The sequence below is a fragment of the Hippopotamus amphibius genome, chromosome 2, assembly GCF_030028045.1.
Source record: "Hippopotamus amphibius kiboko isolate mHipAmp2 chromosome 2, mHipAmp2.hap2, whole genome shotgun sequence".
NCBI lineage: Eukaryota > Metazoa > Chordata > Mammalia > Artiodactyla > Hippopotamidae > Hippopotamus > Hippopotamus amphibius.
In genome coordinates this window covers 21,767,873-21,792,022 of record NC_080187.1, presented here as the reverse complement: position 1 = coordinate 21,792,022, position 24,150 = coordinate 21,767,873, and the positions used below count along the sequence as shown (strand labels likewise).

The 24,150-nt window shown below is 37.9% G+C and overlaps 1 protein-coding gene across 7 annotated transcripts in view; it reads right to left on the bottom strand.

Annotated features, from left to right (window-relative positions):
- LOC130844087 (zinc finger protein 420-like) overlaps positions 1–24,150 on the bottom strand; it is a 77,348-nt gene that overhangs the window by 22,700 nt on the left and 30,498 nt on the right. For 2 of the 7 annotated variants that reach the window (XR_009051175.1, XR_009051176.1), the window contains exons 1-4: positions 20,815–20,912; positions 20,002–20,151; positions 19,763–19,846; positions 18,343–18,449 (exon numbers count right to left, since the gene is read on the bottom strand). Coding sequence is in view for 5 of the 7 variants with exons in the window: in XM_057720133.1 (XP_057576116.1) it covers positions 8,384–9,790 (1,407 nt within the window). In the remaining 2 variants the exon portion in view is untranslated. Of the gene's footprint in view, positions 1–6,063; positions 10,269–18,342; positions 18,450–19,762; positions 19,847–20,001; positions 20,152–20,814; positions 20,945–24,150 lie in introns of those variants that run through there. The other 5 variants (XM_057720133.1, XM_057720135.1, XM_057720136.1 and 2 more) reach the window with 5 other exon arrangements.

Sequence of the window (24,150 nt, the reverse complement as noted above, 5' to 3'; positions counted from 1 at the left end):
AAATATCTGCAAATGATATGACCAAAAAGGGATTAATATCCAACATATGAGGGTGAATCAAAAATTATCTGCACTCTGGCTGTAGAATTTATTGTAATTAACTTTTAGAAAAGACAAATACACCATTTTTCAACATAATCTCCTTGCTTTTCAATACACTTTGTCCATCTGTCAACAAGCTTTTTTATTCCCTCATTAAAAAATGTTTTAGGCTGAGCTGTGAGACACGAATGCACCACTGTCTTCACTTCTTCATCAGAAGTGAATCTTCCTCCTCCTAGGCTGCTTTCAGGGGACCAAACAGGGGAAAGTCCAATGGAGCAAGATCAGGACTATAGGTGACCTTCTTCACGACAAAACACTTTCTTCATACTGTGCACAAACTCTTTGATAAATAACGGCACCAGGTACACCCTCAGACCACAAAAAACAAATCACTGCACGCCGCTCTTCTTTTGTGCAAATCACAAGTGGGGCATCCACGTCTGCTCGCACCACAGTTACAAATGAACTGATGTAACAGGTTTACACCTGCACAGCAGTGAGTGGGGAGACAGCGGCCTTGAATGGATAGCGCTGATAAGACAGTGCAGCCAACAGAAGTTTTAATATAACCAGAGTGCGGATAATTTTTGACTCACCTTTGTATATAAACAGCTTGTACGACTCAACATCAAGAAACCAAACACCTCAATTAAAAAATGGGCAGAAGAACTTGTGAAATAAAATTTACATTTTATTGCAAGACAAGAAATATTTAAACATCAATTCTTCTCTGCCCTTTAACCTCCTCTATCCCTGCACTGTGCATTGTGTATCTTCATTATGCATTAACCAAACTTCCCCCATTGGCATTCAACCCCATTCATCAACCATAAAAAACAACATTCTCCCAGCACCACCAAGACAACTCCTTTTAATTAAAAGATTACATTCCTTCTTGATCTTGTGAGGGGTCACACGACCCACCATAATGATGCTTAGATCTGGATTATGTAAACTGTCAATAATGTGTCATTTGATGTACAGCCCTCTGTCTCAACAAGCTTATACAACTCTGCCTTGATTTCTAACCAGTGGAGCAGTTCTAAAAGCTTTCTGAGATGCTCTTCCCCGGTTATAATCCTCAAATTTGGCTCAAATAAAATTTTCCATTTCTTTCTCAGATTGGCTGATTAATTTTTCATCGACAAACTGAACAGACATTTTTCCAAAGAGGAGATGCAGATGCCCAAGAGGCACACAAAAAGATGCTGCACATTGCTAATTATCAGGGAAATGCAAATCAAAATCACAGTGAGATATCACCTCACACCCATCAGAATTGCTGTGATCAAAAACAACACAGATAACAATGTTGGTTGGTAGGGATGTGGAGAAAAGTGAACCCTTGTACACTGTTTATGGGAAGGTAAATTGGTGCAGCCACTGTGGAAAACAGTATGGAAATTTCTCAAAAAATTAAAAAAGAATTACCACATGACCCAGCAATTCCACTCCTGAGTATATTTCCAAAACAAACACACAAACAGTAATTCAAAAAGGCACGTGCACCCCAGTGTTCATAGCAGCATTATTTATAATTGCCAAGATATGGAAGCAACCTAAGTGTCCATCAATAGATGAATGGATAAAGAAGATGTGATATATATATATACACACACACAATATATATATACACACATTTATACACACACATACATGCAATGGAATACTTCTTAGCCATAAAAAAGAACAAAATTTTGCCATTTGCAGCAACATGGATGGACTTAGAGAACATTATGCTAAGTGAAATAAGTCAGACAGAGAAAGACAAACACTTGATATATGGTATCACTTATATGTGGAATCTAAAAAATATAAGAAACTAGTGAATATAACCAAAAAGAAGCAGACTCACAGACAGAGAACAAACTAGTGGTTACCAGCTGAGGGGGAGGGAAACACGGGGAGGAGTGAGAGGTACAAACTACGAGTGTAAGAAAGTTTATAAGGATGTATTGTACAACATGGGAAATATAGCTAATATTTTGTAATAACTGTAAATGGAGTGTAACCTTTAAAATTGTACAAAAAATTAAAAAAAAATTTAAAAATGGGTACGTTGGTCTCAGGCAATGATTTGTAGGAGCCCACATCCATAACTTAGGCATTCAGTAAGCTCTCAATTACTTATGCAGCCAGAGTCCCTGCAGACAGTGAAGGCAGACACACACCCAAGATAGTTGTCAGTTCCATTAAGGACAAATGACCACCTCTTCCAGGATGGAAAATGCCCACTGTAATCAACTTGCCACCAAGTGGCTGGCTGATCTGTTTAAGGATGTTACCACAGAGGCTTAGAATCAGTCTCTGCTGCTGAAGTTTCAGGTATTTGACAGCAGCATTAGGTAGATCTGCCTTGGTGAGAAGGAGAACATGCTGTTGGGCCCTTTATGTAACACCTCCATCTCTGCAATCACGGTTTCTCAATTCATGAGCCCACTGCACAAGCACTGTGGTGGAAAACCACAGAGCCTGGCTGACATTTGCTAGGACATCCGGTTGTTGAGCACCTCTTCTGTAGGGGGTTCTTTCTGAGACATAAAAGTCTACAGCTTATGCACAACCCCTTGCACATCTTTTGCCCAGACTTCCTTGTCTGCAATATGCAAATCTTAATCCTTTCAGGCCTCTGGCCAACCAACCAAGCCACTTGCCACTACTCGGGAATCCTTGTAGGCCCTTATTTCAGACCACCTCTCATTTCCTGTTAAGTGGATGGCCAAATATAGTGCCGCAGACCTCCACTACTGTTGTTCAAAGGTGCTTTCCTTTCCAGCTAAAAACACACTTAGGGATGAAGGTTGAGAACAGATGAAAATAATTATTTAATTACATAAAGAAGGATGTTTAGGGAATTCCCTGGCAGTACAGTGGTTAGGACCCCACACTGTCACTGCAGGGGGCATGGGTTCGATCCCTGGTCGGGGAACTAAGATCTTCCAAGCTGCAGCACGGCAAAAAAAATTTTTTAAAAAGGTTTTTTTTTAGCATTAATATTTTTATGGGTGTTCTTTTTGTTTTCTCAAGGGTCCCTCCCTCAAGAGCAATACATTCTTTGGCAACAGCTGGGGTAATAATAAAAAAAGTAAAGTTCTTAAAAATTTAAGAACTCCTCCTCCTACCATAATCTCATGTTAGAAGTCCTGACATCGGCCAAAGTACATCATTTCTAATCCCATAGTTCACCCTTGACAGAAGGAAGCCATAGGGCTTCATGGTGTCTCCATTAATCACCAGAAAATCACAGCCGTCTGTCTGGTATGCATTTGTGAAGTTTGGGATGAATGAGGAGTATATCTTTTTGACATAAACCTGGAGAGTTACTGTGAACAAAGCTTGGCTTTCAGATAAGAAACTTTAGGAAAGAGAATATGGAAATTTATTATCTCCAAATCATGCTTACATGTATTTCCATGGACCCCCAGGAATTCTTGTTCGAAAATCACTGGCCTAGTCTAACTTTACATTCATGTTCTAACTATAAGACAATCATAGCCAGGATTTTTTACCTGTATCTGTCTCACCTCTTACCCTAACACTCAGAATGGCTTCATCTGTTTGCATTCTGCTCTGATTAAGATTCATGTTTGTCCTCCAGTTTCATGTACTGTAGTGGGTTGAACTGTGGCCCTCCAAAATAAATGTCTATGTTCAAACCCCTGGAACCTATGAATACCGCTTTACTGGGAGAAAGGTCTTTGCAGATACAAGTTAGGGTCTTGGGGTGAGATCACCCTGGATTACCCAGCTGGGCCCTAAATCCAAATGCCCTTATAAGAGACAGAAGAGGAGAAGACAGACACAGAAGAGAAGGTCACCTGAAGATAGAGGCAGAGATTGGAGTGATGCAGCCAAAAGGAATGCTGACAGCCATAAGAAGTTGGAAAGGTAGGAAGGATTCTCCTCTAGAAGCTCCAAAAGGAAGGTGGCCCTACACCTTGATTTAAGACTTCTGGCCTGCAGAACTGAGAGACGACATATTTCTGTTGTTTTAAGGCACGCAGTTTGTGGTAATTTGTTACATCAGTCCTAGAAAATGAAAATGCATATCTTTGGCTTCCTTTGTCCATATCCTGCCCAGCAATGGGCTCTACCCTATGGCACAGGCCCTTGTGTATGGTGTCACTGCAAAATTCATACAAGCTTTGTCATCAGAACACTACAAATTTATTTTTGTCTACTTTTTTGTGAAAGTTTTTGCATAATTTTAGATGTATTTGTTTTGTATTCCTGGTTCTGCCCTTAAAGGCTGGGTAACCATGGATGAGTTAGATAACCTTAGCACCTTAATTTCTATACTATTTAATTTAGCAACCAACAAATTTTATTTTACTTCCTGTAAATCTAACCTAAAAATTGTAACTTTAAAAAGGGATCTTCACTGATAAAATGGTTATACCCAATATTACTTGTTCCTTTGTTTCAGGTTTATTCCTTTTCTATCATTTTTCCTTTTTTTGTAATGATTTAAAGAGAGCCATGCCATTATAATTCTATCAGTAGTTATAATAAAACTTTTCCAAAACTCATTAAATTTGTTGTTTATCCAATAACGTTTATCATCTTGGACAGCCTGGACTGCAGCTGCTTGAAGCAGGGTTTCAGGTCCCGGCCAGAGATTGAGTTCAGGCAGCAGTGGTGAGAGCTCTGAATCCTAACCACCATGGCAGTGGTGAGAGCACTGAATCCTAACCACTAACCACTAATCCTAACCACAGTGGCCACTGACAAAGCCCTGGCCCTTCAGCTTTGCAGAAAAGAATTCCCACAAAGATGGAAAGTAGTGAAAGAAGTAAAGGGTTATTAGGAGGAAAAGGAGTACATGTGGATAGACACACAGGCAGGCTCAGAGACAGAGAGTCGCACCCTCGTGGTAGTTTGAATCTCTTTTATGGGGCATTTCTTCCTGGTTCCCTTTGGCCATTCATCTTGCTTTGCCTGGTTCTGAGTCCATATTTGGTGTAACTCAGGGTTCTCCCATGTGTGCACGTGCAATCTCTTAGCCAAGATGGATTCTAGTGAAGAGGCCTATGGGTAGGTTGACATCACCTACTATATGGTGGCGCCTCCTCCCTTTTTGACCTTCAAGGAGCCTTTCTGCACATGTATAGACAGGAAGGTCTCCTTGACTTTGAGAATGAGAAATATGTGGCCTCTTATCTGGGCAGGGCTCAGCTTCTCCTTCCTCCTGCTGTTTTGCAGTATCTGTCCACAGGGGATGAACTCCAAGCTGCTCAGCCTGGGGCCCATCTATCTCTTGCCTCAGTTATGGAAGGATCTGAAGAGAATCTCAGATTTGTGTGCCCAGTTCCTGTCTTCTGGAAAACTACCACAAAATGGCATTCAATTATTCCCTTCTGGAATTTAATTTTGTGCATGTTTGAGGTATTTTTCCAAATAAATAGTTATCCCAATATCACTTATTGAATAGTCCATTCTTTCTCTGTTTGGAGATATTATTTTATCACATATTAAAGTATCATATATAAATATTTCTTTTTGTTTTCTATTCCATAGATACAATTGTTTCATCTGTGGTATACCAACTATTTAGTTTCCTACAGACAACCATTTGAATTACTTAGGAAGCAAGCCCTGTTTTATTGTTTTTAATTTTTAGCAGTCATTTAGGTATTCTAATTACTTATTTTTAGTGTGGTAAATTTCATCTCTAAATCCCACTGAGTGACAAGGATGCCAAGACAATTAAATGTGGGAAAGAACAGTCTTGTCAACAAAGGTGCTCAGACTACTGAATATTCACATGCAAAAGAATGATGTTGGACCCATACTTCACACCATATATTAAAAAGTTACATTTCAACAATAAAAAGACAAATAACCTAATTTAAAATGGGTAAAAATTCAAATAGACATTTCTTCCAAGAAAAAATACATATATATTTATATATATGCATATAAACATATATATACATATATAGTTATGTATATATATATGTCTCACAGAAAAAAACAAGTATTGACAATGACAGGGGAAAATAAGAACCCTCCTATGCTGCTGATGGGATTGAAAACTGGTATAGCTGCTTCAGAAAATAGTCTGGCATTTCCTCAAAAGGCTAAACATAGAGTTAACATAGGACTCAACAATTTCACTCCCTAGTATATTTGCACAAGTGAACTGAAAACATGACCACACAAAAATTTACATGTGGACGTTTGTAGCAGCATTATTCACAATAACCAAAAAGTGGAAACAATACAAATATCCATCAATTGATAAATGGATTAAAAAATGTGGTCTAACCATACAATGAAATGTTATTTAGCCATAAAGAGAAATGAAGTAGTGATGTGTGCCACAACATGGACAAACCTTGAAAACATGATGCTAACTGAAAGTCAGACACAAAAAGGTACATATTCTGTGATTTTATTGAAATAAAAAAATCAGGATAGGCAAATCCTCAGAAAGAGAAAGTAGGTGAGTGGTTCCAGGGGCTGGAAGGAGGTCAATGGAGAGTCACTGCTAATAGGTATGGGTTTCTTGATATAATGAAAATGTTCTGAAATTAGATAGTGGTGGTGGTCACAAAACTGTGAATATGCTAATACCTGAATTGTACTTTGAAAGATTGAATTATGTGGTATGAGAATTATATCTCAATAAAGCTGTTTTTTAAAACTCTATTGAGCTTTTGATTTAAGCTTGCAAATCAAACATAAGTTTAAAACAAACTGACATCTTTATACTATTTTTCCAATCATGTCTCTTCATTTATTATAATATTCTCTGTTCTTTAAAGACAAATTTATCCTATAATAATCTCTTGGAATTTTTTTTTTTATTCTTGGCATTTTTAGATTTTTTGGTCAATACTGTGACTGTCACTCTTTTCCATTACATTTTCTATTTCTTTTAAGAAAGCTTTTTATTTGGCATTGTTGACAGTATATACATATCCACTTTAGTAGCTCTGCTAGCTGCATTTTCTGGTTATCAAATATATCATCTCAAGTGATGTCAGGATTTTTTCTCTTCCTTTCAAATATTACTGGTTCAGATTTTTTTCTCTTGTTGAATTATCTGAGACCTGTAGAACAATGCTAAGAGTGGTGACATTAAACATCATTTGTCTCATTTCTGCTTCTGATAAGAACATTCTAGTTATTTGCAGTGTTTGTTAGGTTTCCTGTAAATATCCCTTATCAACTTAAGGAGCTTTCCCTCTACTCCTAACTTTAAAACAATACCAATGGCTGTAGAATGTTGCCAAATGCTTCTACAGCACCAAGTATTATATAGTCTTTATTACTGTACATTTCTACTTTTGAACTAGTCTGGAAGTCCAATGACAAATATCAGTATTGATTTTACTAAACTGCTAGATTTGACTTGTTAATGATTGAGTTAGAAAATGTAACTTCCCTTTTATCTGTATTTATATTCCTTTCCTTACTCCTAGATATTGTGTTTTCTCTTTTTCCCCATTATCCTACTTGCTAGAATTTATATATTGATTTATCAAATGCACTTTTTAAACTTAACTTATTAACATATTATGTTACCTTTATTAATGCATTCCTTTTCTTTTATTTGGGCTTATATTGTTATTTGGTTTCCTATCTTTTTAAATTGAATACTTATGTTCCAGTTTTATTATTTTCTAATCATTGCATTTTTTTCTCTTTGGGTTTATTTTTTAACACAAAAATTACCTAGGAAACTATTTTCAAATTTTGTGGTGCTATATTCAGTTGTTATTCTTTTATCATTGTGGTAAAAATTTATAAATAAACAGGGAGGGTTTGAATATTTCCCTTTGGGAGAATTTGTTGAAATTTTCTTTGTACCCATATATATAGTCCATTAAAAGTATTCCATGAATACTGGAAAATAATGCATATTATCTCTGTGGGGGAAAGCATTCTTGTCTATCGCTATTGATTAAACTTGTCAAAATGTAAAATTCAAACCCTCTAAAAACGTGTTACTTTAACATTAGAAAATAAAATGAGAACTACTAAAAAAGATTACATATGAACAATTTTTATCATCCCTCTAAAACTTCTGTGTATCTGAAAAGGCTTTAATTATAAGCAAATATACACATTGGTAATAAATTATCTCTAAAATTAATTTCCTAAATGTCTTTAAAAGACAAACTTCAGTTTTAGAGATGACTATTTCCATTATAAATTTTTATATCAGTGATAACACATTTTTCAGATGAATGACAAGAACAGTGTTTCTTCCCAGTACAACAAGAATTGTATTACTGAGTAAATCAGTATTTTACCTAAAAATTTTCTTGCATAACAATCTTAGAGTTTTCTACTACTGTGAGTGCTCAAGGGTAAGGGATGACCTATGGCTCTAGGCTTTCCCACATTCATTACTCTGATAAGGTTTCTCCACTGTGTGTTTCTGCTTATGTTTAGTAAGGGCTGAGCTTAAGCTGAAGGATTTCCCACATTCATTACATTGGTAGACTTCCTCTTCTGTATGAGTTCTCTGATGTCGAATTAGTGATGTTCTATAGCAAAATCGTTTTGGACATTCATTACATTTATAGGGTTTCTCACCAGAATGTATTTTTTGATGTTCAGTAAGGTATGTACTTCGGCTGAAAGTTTTCCCACATTCCTTACAAACATAAGGTTTCTCTCCAGTGTGAGTTCTCTGGTGTTCAGTAAGACGTGCACTCCGATTAAAGGCCTTTCCACATTCATTACATTCATAGGGTTTCTCTCCAGTATGGATTCTCTGATGCTGAATGAGGTCTGGCATATGGCTGAAGGCTTTTCCACATTCATTACACGTGTAGGGTTTTTCTCCTGTGTGAATTCTCTGATGTCGGATTAGCGATGAGCTATAGCAAAAAACTTTCCTACATTCCTTACACTGGTAAGATTTCTCCCCAGAATGAATTCCTTGATGTTCAATAAGATGTGTGCTTCGGCTGAAGGTTTTCCCACATACAGCACACGCATATGGTTTCTTTCCAGTGTGAATTCTGTGATGTTGAGTAAGGGCTGAAATATGGCTGAAAGCCTTCCCACATTCAATGCAAGCATAGGGTTTTTCTCCAGTATGTATTCTCTCATGATTTCTAAGGGATGACCTATGACTAAAGGCTTTTTCACATTCATTACATTCATAAGGTTTCTCCCCAGTATGGACTCTTTGATGTTGAATAAGGTTAGTGTTCTGACTAAAAGCTTTTCCACATTCATTACATTCATAAGGTTTCTCTCCAGTATGAATTCGCTGATGCCGAATAAAGGCTGGGTTACGGCTGAATGATTTTCCACATTCGTTACATTTGTACAGTTTTTCTTCTGTGTGAATTTTCTGATGTTGGATTAGTGAGGTGCTGCGGCAAAAAACTTTCCTACATTCCTTACACTGGTAGGATTTCTCCCCAGAATGAATTCCTTGATGTTCAATAAGATGTGTGCTTCGGCTGAAGGTTTTCCCACATTCAACACACGCATATGGTCTCTTTCCACTGTGAATTCTGTGATGTTGAGTAAGGGCTGAAATATGGCTGAAAGCCTTCCCACATTCATTGCAAGAATAGGGTTTTTCTCCAGTATGTGTTTTCTCATGATTTCTAAGGTATGACCTACGAGTAAAGGCTTTTTCACATTCATTACATTCATAAGGTTTCTCTCCAGTATGCACTCTTTGATGTTGAATAAGATTAGCGTTTCGGCTGAAGGATCTACCACATAGTTTACATTTACGTTTCTCTAGCATACAAATTTTCTCAGATTCCATTAGTACTGAGCTATGGCTTTACACTTAAATTGGTTCCAGAATAAGTAAGGTTTGAGGTACAAATGCAACCTTTCTTATATCTAAAATTATTTTTCACTTATAAGTTGTCTTAAAAAAAAATCTACTGAAGCAGAGTTATGTTTTAAGCTCCAACCATTTGTGTCATAATTATGAGGTCTTTATCTTCTAGAAACTCTCAGTTGTTTAAAAAGATCTGAGATGAGATTTAATATTTCCCTCAAACTGTTATATTCATGATCTTCCTCTTGAATTGCTTTTCCTTATAATTTAATTTTACTTGTGTTTCTCAAACTGGTTATTGAATTTGAATTCTTCTAACGTGTAGAACCATCATTTGAAAAGTTTCTAACATCATTCCATGACACTATTTGTTTTTCAGAAGCTTTCTGCTTTGTGATTAATGCTCTGACTTTGGATATAATATTCAGGATTAAGCAGAAGACAATATTTCTTCCCTCTGGAATATAAAGGGGAAAACAAAGCTCACTCAACAGTTATATGAAAATATATAATAAAAATAAGCCAGTTAATAAAACAAAAGATTATACAGTATAGGTTCTGATTAATATGGAAGTTTAAAGAAAGAACGGGTTAATATAGATAAGTGTGATAAAAGAAATGACAGCACTGAGATAAAATTCATAGCATAATCAAAGATAAGGAAATAAAGAGTACATGACAGGACAAAGAGTCAATGACACTAATTCAAATATACATCTTTGGAAAGCAGAGGTAAAAAATAAGAAAGGAAAAATGAAACGGGATCATACAATAACAAATTCTGACAGCGAAATGTCATTTGTAGGAGATAGAAAAATTGAAGTTTTCTGTTATAGTAGCAATGTGATAAATGTGTGATGTTTTAGATGAAGTGCTTGTTAATTTCATCTGAAATAGGTAATAGAATAAGGCTATCAAATTCAGCAAGAAAGTATAACATAAATGACATTGGCCTGGAGTAAGATAAGAATTTAGTATAGGAGTACATGTAAAACATAAAAAGGAAGAAACAAAAATATACTGACATAGATTATAACGAATTTTTACAAAATGAGATTCAGAAAGATACATGGTTTCTAGCCAAGAAAACTGGAACTGATAGTAGTACTAATAGAGGAACTAATAGTACCAATAGTAGTGGTACAAATGATAGAAATACTGAAGAAGGAAAAAGAGGTTACTTAGAGAAAGTTGGTGTTTTCAGTTTTTACCCTATGGAGTTTAAAGTGATTTAATGTGAAGTGGGACATTCAAGTAGTGATATGCTCTAAGCAGGGAAGCTATGGGAAATTCAAATGAGATATGTGAGCTGAAAAAAACATGAGGGAATTAATGATATGGAAGAACTATTTTTCAGGATATCAGAATGCATGCATTCTTTGGGATAAAAAATAAACTAGTAGAATATAAACCTTAAAAGCACATGCATTTGTGTTAGGGAGGAAGTGAAACTAATGACAAAGCACTTGGGAAGAGATTAAAACAGAAAATAATCCAGTGATGTCACACAAGCAAAGACAAAATATCAAATGCAGCAGAAAGCCTGAATATGGAAAAGGACTAAGAACAGGTTTCTACCAAGAAAGAATTCAGGATTTAGGGGTCTTTTCAAAATAATTTTAGTAGAAAAATAGATGATAAGAGCCCAACTTCAAAGATTAAAGTAGAATAGAATTGAGGCTGTTAGCTATGAGTATGAAAAGTTTCACAATAAAAAGAGAGAATAAAATTAAAAGGTAAATAATTATTGTTACACAAGATGTCCCTTTACAAGCAAGAAAAACTTTTGAATGTCTACAATTAAAACAAGGAGAGACTGATTATGAAATAATCATTAAATCAAAGTCCTAAAACAAGTAGAAAATAATGGAGTCTGGGGTACGAACAGATTCATTAACAAATGAAAGAGGGTCATCCCTTCCTCTGAGAGCACAAAGATATGTGAGATGATGAATAAAGATGTATAGAAATAAAGTTGAATGTTGCTCTCATGAGATATAAAATACCTATTTTATACATAGATAAGAGGGGTCTCTGCATAGTGGACACTAACCAGCATTTTCAAATCTACCATCTAGTACCAGTATTGTTGGTACCACCACCACAATGGGCAGATGAACTATTTTTTACAAGAACTTCTGGCTACTTGATTGTTACATAGTTACCTGATTCTTTCTTGGCTAAGTATTCTGTGGCTAAGTATTTTTTGACATTTTTTCCCTCTGCTATCTATTAATATGGTTTCTTCCTACTTAGAAGATGATATCTGATTTAAAAAGCTGATGCTCAAATCTTGGTGAAGGATGTGGGCTTGAGTGTTTATGATGGATCTCAAAATTGTGTCCTAAGTTGTCTTCAGAAACTCTGAAATATAGGAATGTTGATGCTTCTAAGGCAACATAATTAAGTTATCTATGTACAATGTTTTGAAGAAAAGAGCAATTCCTTGTTTAATAATAAAAGAAATATCTTGTCTCCATGCACAAATAAAATTTAAGATCTCTGGTCCCTAAACTCAAAGTTCAGCTCAGATAAGCACTTGTAAATCCCATAATCACATTCTGTAAATCCCCACACATTTTGTCATCTGGGGAAAAAGTCATGGCAATCTGTAGTAATTACAAAGCTTTACTTAACCAGTGAGACAAGGCTCCTGCAGTTATTATCATTTCCCTGTATAGTATCTGACAGTGGTCTGATTCCTGATTCTTTTCATTACCACAAGGTAAAGTCTGCTGGCACACCCTTCAATGCCACTGGTTCCTAGAACATCAAACAAGTACCTGCTTACTAAGGGATCATGAATACAACTACTTATGAAAGAAAGAGTAAACCTAACAACTCAAAATGACAAAGTAGAGGGCTAGGAAGTTGTCCAAAGACAGTTCGGGGTTCTAAAGTTCTAAGTTCAAGAGTGGCCAAAAGTACTTATTTGGTGCCTACTATGTATCTGTTGAGAGTATACAGAAGCAATGCTTATGTTTCCCTACAAAAACAATGAAAATAAGAAATTATCTATCATCTCTCTATCTATCTACTAGAAATTTAAAAATATAAACTCAACCCAGGAAATAACAGAAAGTGTATAGATATCATAAGTAGCTAATGCATAAATGGACATAGTTATAACCCTATTGCTGGCAGCAATACATATAAAGAAATATGGATCAATCAAAAGTAAAGTGATGTTCTAGAACATAGAAAAAAGAGCTGTTAGAGATGCAAAAAATGGCAGGCTGTTCCTATTCATACATACCTGGAAGAAAAGAGACTAGTAGCAAATACTAGCTAGGTCTGTTTATCTCAGTAAGCAGGTAGAGCTTATTGTGAAGCTAGAACTAATAAGATAACATTGTCTAAGAGCTTTACAAATTTGCATCACACCATTAACTCCCTTTGGTATAACTCCACACCTACCAAGCAAAAGAGGGTTAGAATTTCATTTCCTTTTTTTTCTTTGTTGCCAGACAACATAAAAATATGAATTCCTTGATAGTTCTAGATCTCAATGTAATATAAACCCATTTTACATTTAACTCATCAGTCACGTGCAAACTTACATGGTTAAATCTATCTCTATGCAGACTTCAGGTTTCTGAATACATAATATGAGACTCAGATCATAGATGATGAGGAATTCACCAAGATAAGTGCCACAGTGAGATACCTCACGTGTTAAACAGATAATTAATTTAGTCAGAAAATGCTGATACCACTGTCTGCCATATTTCACACTGCACTATAACTTCCCTTGTGGTACCCTCTTTAGATAATAGAAAAGATAAAACAGATATAAGATTTGATATTAAAAGATATGTCTTCTATTTGGAAAGAAAATTTTAATGGAGACTTGGGAAGAATGTGAAAATAAAACAGGCAAAGGAAAGCTCTGGAAGAGTGATAAACTGACATTGAGGATATACAGCCACTTTTCACCTGGAGGAACTAAATTCTTACCAATTCTGGCTAAGACCAAGATTGAACCCTCACAGAAGGCCATTCAAGAAGGACAAAGGAACCAGTATACATTTTGGAATCTACAACTCACTAATGTAACTGTTAGGGACGGAAGGGGCCTCAAACACAAGACCAGATTCTTCCCAAAGAATCTGAAATTTTAAGCTGTATGAGGTGAAGGGTCTGAAGAGCTGAGCTGAAAACCTCTGAATGTCAGAAGTAAATCTCCCACAATTTTTTGGGACTGAGGAGACAAAGAGCAGCCACATTTTCAATTGAGTGCCCAGGAGGGCCACATCCTAGGAAAAGAAGCTACCAAGAAGTAAAAAATCTTATCAAAACTGCAACCCAGCACTAACTCAACTTGGCTGAGGTGATCCTATCAACTTTAAAGAGAAAAAAAGAACTCTTCCTGGTGAAAGATGGCATCAACTTGAACCTCTGCGGCGCTTTTATCATGATGACAAGCACATAATCAAAACTTAGTAGACACACAAAATGTTAGTACCACTGACCAATAGTCAAGAGAAAACAAAAGAGAAGGATGGACAAAGTAGAAAAAAGGATGAAAAAGTTTAACAGCAGTTTGGAATCAACCAAAGGAATCAAATAAGCATTTAGAACAGAATATCTGAAACTAAGAACTCAATTGGATGGGTAAAACAACAGACTGGATTAATAGATCAATAAAAATAAGCAAATTGAAGTACAGAGGGTTTTTTTTTTAAAAGCCTAATGACAATTTTTAAAAAGATCAGAAAATATCACAGCCAAGAGGAGTCTAAAAAGACATGATGACTAAATATAACATGGTATCTTAGACAAGGTCTTGGAACTGAAAAGACTTTAGGTTAAAAACTGAGTTAATTTGAATACAGTGCAGACTTTAGTTAATAATACTGTATCAACCTTCATTCATTAATTGTGACAATGTAACAAACTAAAGTAAGATGTTAATTGAGAAAACTGGCTGTGAAATATAGGGAACTCTCTGTACCATCTTGGCAATTTTTCTGTAAATCTAAAACTATTCTAAAAGTTTATCAATGAAAACAAAGATATCTTATTGTATTTCAGTTAATCTCCTGTTTCACGTCAACAATCTTCCTATAACTTACATTTTTCTTTTGACCATTATTTAGCCTTGTTTTATGTTTTATTTCCTGATGATGCAATTTATATAGTTCTTTTCAGATCTTTTCATATAAGCTTATCTCTTTTTAAAAAAAGGATTAGAGGGACTTCCCTGGCAGTGCAGAGGTTAGAACTCCCGTGCTTTCACTCAATGGGGCTGAGGTACAATACCTGGTAGGGGAACTAAGACCCTACAAGCCCATGCAGCCAAAAAATAAATAAATTTTAAAAAAGGATTAAAGGATTAAAGCATATGAGACCCATGAAACTTCCACAAGAGGTTTAACATGTATCTATTGTATAGATACAATAACAGGAGTATCCAAACAAGAGGAGAGAATAGGGTTAATATAATAATTGAAAGGAAAAGGATGGAAGATATTCCCAACTGATGAGTTATAGATTCAAGAAGTCCCAAACCATATGGAAGCTAAATTTAAAGAAAAGCACGCCCAAGGATATCATAGCCAAATTTCTAAAATCAGAGAGGAGAACAACCTTAAAAGCAGTTTAAGAAACAGGCACAGTAACTTCAAAGCAGCAACACTGCAGACTCTCAACAATGGAAGAGAGTCAACTGAAAAATCCATGTTTTTGAATGAAAAACACTCAATAATTTAAAGATGCCAGTTCTCTCCTTTTATGAGTTAAATATGCCCCCCACCCCCCAAAATTATATATATACATATCTCTCTATCTACCTCTCCCTCATACCCCCTAGTACTGCAGAATGTGACCTCATTTAGAAATGGGGTCACTGCAAACATAAGTTAAGATGAAGTCATACTGCAGTAGGGTAGGCCCCAATCTAATACGACTGGCGTCCTTACAAGAAGACGATCAGGGACTTCCCTGGTGGGGCAGTGGCTAAGAATCCGCCTGCCAATGCAGGGGACATGGGTTCGATCCTTGGTCTGGGAAGATCCCACATGCCTCAGAGCAACTAAGCCCGTAAGCCACAATTACTGAGTCCACACGCCACAACTACTGAAGCCCGTGTGCCTAGAGCCCATGCTCTGCAACAAGAGAAGCCAGTGCAATGAGAAGCCCTCATGTCACAAGGAAGAGTAGCCCCCGCTTGCCACAAGTAAAGAAAGCCCGCGCATAGCAACAAAGACCCAACACAGCCAAATGAATAAATAAACAAATAAATTAACAAAGCAAAAAAGAAAAGAAGAAGAAGAAGATGACGATCATGCAAAGACACAGAGATGCACAGGGAGAACACCATGTGATGATGCAGGCAGAGATGAAAATTATGCTGCTGTAAGCCCAGTAATGCCAAAGACTGCAGGCAAACCACCAGAAGCTAGGCAGGATTCCCCTCAGCTTACAGAGGCAGCATGGGTCTAACATGTCCATGAAAGTATCCAGACTATCTCATGATATTGCTATAAAGTTCAGAACTGGGTAGGCTTTAGGATCCTAAAATATCATTTAATGAGTCCCCTTCCTCTATGTAGACCTATCTACAGCTAAACCACTATTAGTTACATTTTTCAATTCAAGATTTTTGAATGTCTTCTAACTGCAAAGCAAAGTTAGAGTTAATGTTTCCATGTGGTCAGATCTTACAGTTCTGAGCAAGGACTATGATCAGTACTTTGCGTTTTTTTTTAATCCCCATGTCTAATAGTCTTTGTTTTTTTCTTTTAAATCCTCATGTCTAATAGTAGGACTATCTACTATTAGACTATCTACTACTAGTCCTACTAGTAGTCCTACTATTATCTACTATTTTTTAATCCCCATGTCTACTAGTAGGACTATCTACTATTCTTTGTGTTTTTTTTCAATCCCCACATCTAATAGTCTGTGTGTTTTTTTTAATCCCCATGTCTAATAGTAGACTGCCTCTCACACAGTAGCTCTTTTAATGAGAACTTGCTGATGAATAGTCTATAAACTGATATTTATTCCTTTATCAGTTTAGTTTCTGTAAGATTGCCTATCAGAATTCTATTTCTGCTGTTGTTGCTGAATCTGTGGCTTCTGGATCTGAGTTGCCAGACAGAACCCATGATTATGCCCCAGAATGAGACTCTAGACCCTGTCTTTCTCACTTCCTGGTATACTGGCATTAAAAACTCCCTGTGGTTACTCTGCTCTCAACGCATAACCACCCCCACAATTAGCCAGGCAAAGATGCGCGACTGTCCTAATCTCTGTCAATCCTTCAGACCACCCAATTGTGGATTCTTTGCTTTTCCAAGGCTGACTCTGATGTTGTTAGAGCAGTAAAGACAAGAAGATGAACACAAGGACCAGATACTAGAGGCTCCTGCTTTCTAAACCTCACAAATGATGTCATAATGTCAGAGTATTTGCGCTAGAAAGAGGCTCAGGAAATATTAAGGTTAATTTCCTTAGTTTCCCTGAGACGTGAAATTCAAGGCAACAGCCACAAGTGGCTTGGTAAGGTCACACAGTTAGCCACTGATGGGCTAGGACTACAGCCTCTCCCCTATTCTTGAGTTTAATATTATTTCTCTCCACTTAAAAATAATCCAAACAGTATTTCTGAAAAGAAAATGAGAAGAATGGCTCAAAGAATAATTTTGAATTATTAATCAAATTCATAGAGGGGAAAATGATTTTTAAGTCATTGGTTCAAAATTCTATAGAGAGATTTTATTAATGGAACAATGAGCCATTCAAATCACTCTGAGTCTTTATAAAGACGTGAATAAACTAAATCTTTAGCTAATGATTATGATAATGTATTTGGAATGAAGTTTTTGGCCAACACAATATTAGTTTTTAATCAAACAGGTAGATAACTATATACATTTAAAATGGAAACCCTTATGGTTGACAAATGCAATTTATTGCCTGTAAAGCAAATTTACATTCACTAATGACACTGGAGCATGTATACAATTGAAGTGAGATCAAGATAAATTTAAATACTCTAAACCCAGGTTGAACATATACAAACCAGAGCTTTGAGAACTAAGATGTCTTTTCTTAACATTCTAAGTTCGAAATAAACCAAAGTGAAAATGAGATAGGATCTTGGAAAGGGGTGAGGAATAGAAAAACAGGAAGAGATATATATGAAAAGGAAGGAAAGCCTATGTGTTTAATTCTCTTACAATGAGGCAATAGTTAAACCCTTAACAGAGGCTCCCTTGTAACTGAAGAATGATAAAGGCATAACATATTTGTAAAGATTTCTTCCAGAGCAAATTATTGTTGATGGATATTAGGTCATTTATAATTTTTAAAAATCAGCATTTTATATTTGAATTTTTCTATTTTCCTGAAAAAATGAATGTTGTCCATATACCCAAACAAACAAACAAAAAATATATATATATAAATGACAGACCATGAATTTTGCCCAATGATTACTCTGGGCACCGTCCTGGGTAGGTGAGGGGAAGTGGAATCTAATGCACAAGTAACATTAAATTGGATATAAATTATAGAGCACAGACCTTTTTTTCTATAGTAACAGGAGGGAGGACAGACTCCACGGAAATGCTTCGAGGAAGGCTGGTGGATGTGGTGGTAACTTTGGAAGTTTTTTTCCACTTGTTCTTTTCTGTCAGTGAAACAGAAAGCAGGATCATCACTGAGAGTGAAGGTGGGGGAGGGGACGAAAGGTGATGTAAGCGAAGTGTCAGAGGGTTCACTTAACACAGGAGAGTGAAGAGAATAAGGAAATCATCTTTCACCTGGATTATTGCCTTAGCTTCCTAACCAGTGTCCCTAGGTCTCCTCTTGATCCCTTACAGTCTATTGTCAACAGAGCACCCAAATGGTTCCTTTAAAATATAAGCCAAACAATGTCACTTCTTTCCTCAAAATCCTCTGGTGAAAATTGGTAAACTGTATGGAAATTACACCTCAGTAGAGCTGACTAAACAATAACTACAACCACCTCCCTATGGCTTCCCTTCTCTCTCAGAGTAAAAGCTAATCTCCTCCAAGTGGCCTACACAGCCCTGTGTGATCTGGACCCCTTTTACCTCTGTCATCTCAACCTCTGCTGTGCTATCTCTTCACTCCTCTGTCTACAATGGCCTCTTTGATGTTCTCCACACAGGCTAAGGACATCTGCACCTCAGGGCCTATGCATTTGCTGTTTCCTCTGTCTGCGAACTTTTCCCTTCCGGGATATTTGCAAGGCTCACATCCTCATTTTCTTCAAGTTTCTACTCAATGTCACACTATTAGAGGAGGTTTGCCTGACCCCATCTATGAAATAACAGCTGTCCCAGGCCCTCTCTAACATCACCACTACAGCACAGCTTCCTCCACTAGTCTCCACCTGACACACTGCGTATTGTTTTTGCCTGCGTGCTCATCCTAGACTGTCAGTTCCAAGCAGGCAGGGACTTTGCTTTATTCACTGCTGTATCCCCAGGGTCTCAAACATTACGTGGCAAAAAGCGGGCCTTTAACTAATATGTATTCAATAAATGGAAAAAAAAAATCTTTCCTCCCACTGGGCACAGAGATATTTCAGGAGAGAAAAAATAAAGCCAAGTTGATCCACTTGTATGTTTTACGTGTACAAATTTGCCAAACAGGCTCAAAGAAAGTATCCTATCTGGAGTTAAGTGTGAAATGGGAGATTCTGCGGTTTCCTCAGTCTCAATTCCCACAATATTCTCGTAAATGAGCATTTTGGCAGGCTAAGAGTTATCTTAATGTTTAAAGAATATATTTGGGTACATTTATATGTACATTACTGCATGGTTATATACACATAACATGTACATATAAATTATAAGCAATATAAGAGAATTTCAAGGGATGTTTAACTACATGTGATTTTTCAAATTGCAGATATTAACTTTAGAAATTAAACCCAGCAAGGAAAATACAAAAGACTTGAAAAGTTTTGCTCACCAAAGACACGTAATCAGCGGCCAATGGTCAGGTCCTCCTTCTTAATTCCAACTTATCCAATCAAGCAGACTTGAGAAAACAGAGCTGAAAAGGAAAAGGGGCCCAGAGAAATCAAGACTGCCTTATGGAACCCCTATCTAACCACCTGGACGTAACCCACACCCTCCCTAAAAATAAGGTCAGAATGAGTATAGAAACAGACTTCTTCCCTGCAGAGCACAAAGGGAAAGGCCACTGACATTGCTGCCTGGGGCTCCGACCCCGTCACTATCGTCACAAGAGAGTCCAGGGGCACAGCTCCAATCTTGCAATCCAGACACAGGGTTAACTCCGAAGCTCTGGCCCTCTCAAGATGGGTGACATCTACTACAGCAGTCCTCTCCCGTTTACTAATAAAAATAGTAACACTCGTAAAGCATTTTCAGTTGTTGAAAGCTCATTCACAAATGCCATCTCAATGAACAACGATCAACTGCTCTTCAGCGCTCACAGAAAGTAGGGAATCATTTCCACAGCTCTTTGCAGAAGAGGTTTCAGAAATTTACCAAAACAAAAAACCCACAAAAAAAACCCCACAAAACAAAAAGCTACCTCTAGAGGAGGTGCATTTCACAGAAAAGAGAGCAAAGAACTGGATGTCCGGAGATCTAAATTCTAGGGCCACTAAGTTCCTAAATCAGTTTTCCTGCAATTTCCTGCCGAAGTCTGGGATGCCCGCCGCTCCCCTTTGGGTATTTATCTGCCAAAGCCCCCAAAGCCCCAAGCTCTGCCCCCGTGACTTCCCACCTCCCAGCCCTCAACCCAGAAGTGAGGCCCTTAAGGCTGGGACGCACAGCTAGGGCTCCCATTAATCCAGGGACAGTCACAGGCCCGCAAAACCTGAATTCGGAGTCCACGTCGCTACTCCGCACTCGACTCCAACGCGAAACACCAGCCCGGATGCCCTAATCTCTCAGGGCCCTCCAGCTCCGCCTCATCCCTGGGGTTGGGAGGTTATTCCGAAGCGGAGCCCCCTCCCTACCACCCACTAGTAAGGTTAAAAACGAGCTCACCAACTCCACGGAAAAATAAACAACTCTGTCGGAATCCTGCAAGCCAACAAGTGCGCATGCGTTCTGAGCCTCCTAGAACTACATTTTCCAGGACCCTCTGCAAAGGCAGGGCGCCTGCGCGCAGCGGCGTGCCTGCGCGCAGCGGCGTGCCTGCGCGCAGCGGCGTGCCTGCGCGCAGCGGCGTGCCTGCGCGCAGCGGCGTGCCTGCGCGCAGCGGCGTGCCTGCGCGCAGCGGCGTGCCTGCGCGCAGCGGCGTGCCTGCGCGCAGCGGCGTGCCTGCGCGCAGCGGCGTGCCTGCGCGCAGCGGCGTGCCTGCGCGCAGCGGCGTGCCTGCGCGCAGCGGCGTGCCTGCGCGCAGCGGCGTGCCTGCGCGCAGCGGCGTGCCTTACTGGGCTACAGGGTTGTTTTTCATATCTTTGCAAGCTGCAAATGTGCGTTGCTGTTTTGTTATTTAAATGGAAAAAAGAAAGCAGAAGAAAAAGGAGTCTAAAGGGGTGCAAGTTTTTCGTTAACAAACTTTTTCCTCTTACACAAAAGTAATACCTATTCATTATAGCAATAGATGATTTATAAATAAACTTTATTCAGCAGATAAGCAAAAAAGGACAGAAAAACAAAAAAACCACAACACCCAAATGAGATGGAATGCCATAACAAAGAGATAATCACAATTAACGCTGTGCATGTATATCTTTGTGAAAATAAATCTCCCTGAGAGCCCCATGCTTCCTTATGGAGAGAAAGAGACAGACAGAGACAGAGGCAGAGATTGATTCCAACCAAGAATGAGGCCACATTTTGTGATAACATTTTTTTTCTAGCTTTTTTTGTCTTTCTGTTAGGTTATGTTCACTCCAATGCTGAAGTGAACATAAAACTGTTCACTGAAACTGTGCTCCTTCTTGAATGGGACTCCAGTGCAGCCAAACCTCAGACTAGGACTTGAATTCACTGATCCCTGTACTTAGGAGGGGACTCCACCCCACTATCTTGTAATTGAAACTACTCACCTGATGTCAGAATTTACTGAAGCTAATTTTTTTGTCTCAATGCAGAAAGAACTCAACAAGAGGCAGGCAGAGTGAGTTTATTAGCCTGGGATGCTTGTGAGAGACAAGCGGCTTCTGTTGAGGAGGTTCTGCCCCGAGAACAAAGAGGGCTACATTTTTATAATCAAAGAAAAAATGGGGGGGGGGGGAGAAGACCACCTGTTCTGCACTTTTGGATAGACATCAAGGTTTACATCATTAGTTACTCCTTTGACCCTAGATGGTCTAATCAGAGACAGCCATGGTGCTATTTAAATCATATGTGTATTTGCAAAAGGGTTGTAATGATGAGGAAATTGAAACTTCCATACTTGTAATTGCTAATCTTGCAAAGGCCTGCTTGCCACTCTCAGTTAAACAGTAAAATGAATTACTAAAAGTGATCAGGTAAGGGAAGAATGTCTCGCTCTCAGGCACCCATCCCAAGCCTTTATTTGAGACCCTTTGCACATAGACTTGTTAAGTGACCATTAACTTCAACCTGCAACCAATATGAGAATGCAAATTGTGACCTTAGTCCTGATAGGAATGGAATGTCCGGCTCCTGCAAGTTCCTGTTAGGACCCCCTACCATGTGTGTAACCCATGGCAACTCCAGCTCTCTGTAACTGCCCGTGACCTATAGTAATTTGTAGCCAATCAGTTTGTACCAATTATAGCTGTATGTTTTAACCTATATAAGGAGAAGACTCCCCTGAAATGGGGCCCCAGAATTTTGGAGCGTTAGCTCGTCTGGGTCCGCCGGCGTAATAAACCTGAGTTCTCCAACTCTCCGAGTGTTGTGCTTGGTTTCTCGTGGGATCGGTTTTTTTCTGCAATAGTAACATATACTTAAAAATGGTAATTCATCTCAAGTTTTAGTATAATGTCCCCTTTCACCTGGTTTCTTTCCCTTTTCACCTATTTCCTGTCGTGGCTACATGCAGAAATGCTACTCTTCAAGTACCATTAACTCCCTGACTTCATAATAGTACTTGTGTTTTAACTATCAGGACTTGTGGCTTGAGTGTGCCTGATACTTGAATACACCTGGTCTTCCTTCAAGGTAGATTGTTGCTAGGTTACTGGATTCTTTTCTTGAGTGGTCATTAGATTACAACAGTCTCCCTAACTCTCTTAAAATTCCCTATGTTTAATCCCCTAGTGGGTTTTTTAAAACTATTTAATTATCCTACTCTATCCCTATCACTACCAAAAATAATACTCTTTGATGAATCCTTGTACATTAATTTGTGCCCTCCTCAACATCTATTCTTGAGAAAAAAGTCCAATAAATGAATTTAATTAAAAAAGGAATGTACATGCCTTTTTCCTATACAAAGAAGATACACACACAGCACTTCCTAGGCGGTGCAGTGGTTAAGAATCCACCTGCCAATGCAGAGGACATAGGTTTGATCCCTGCTCCAGGAAGATCCTGCATGCAGCGGAGCACGTGTGCAAAAAAAAAAAAAAAAAAAAAAGAATATACATATAGTAGAAAATAGAGATAAAAAAAGAACAAAATTAAAATCAGATAAAATCCCACTCTACGATACCCACTATTATATTTTTACATATAGGCTATTTCTTTGCATATATGTGCAAATTTATTATGATTACATATGCTCAAATATGCATTATATATGCTTTTAAAATTAAAAATAGTACAATGTAATATGTTGAAAAGTGCTTTTTAAATTTTGTTTTATGGTAAATATTCCTTCATGTCTTTAAATATTATTCTACAGTATTATTTTAATGGTAATGATATTGACCCAGGTTCTTGGACTCTTTAATCAATAGAAATTAGTAAGAGGCCAGATGAGAAATTCAGGCAATGCTTTATTGGGACTCATTGCTGCAGCACTAGGGAGTGAAAACAAGTAACAGGTGCCCTTGCTTGCTCCCTGAGGAGGGGTAAGCTCATTCCTTAAAGAGGGTGAGTGAGCATAGGGGGTGATGGGTGGGTCGGGCTGCAGGGATGGTTTAGGTGGTCTGCCCACCCCCTTGGTGGTGCCGTATGCAGGGATTATGCATGGTGTTCTGCTTTTGCTCCAGGAACCTCAGAAGTGGCAGTTGGGTTTTGGCCTTTTTGTATCTTATTGTTCACAATTTGCCCCAACTGAGCATGCATGCAGTTATTTTTAGTTCCTTATAGTTTCTTGCAAGCACTCCAGTAAATGGTGCCATGTCCCAAGCCTATCTTAGTAACAGTTTCCCATCAAACTAAGTCTAAATAAAATATTTGAATAGGGTTGACCAAAAAATAATGCAGGAATCTGCAAATAAGAAGAGTTTACTTGGG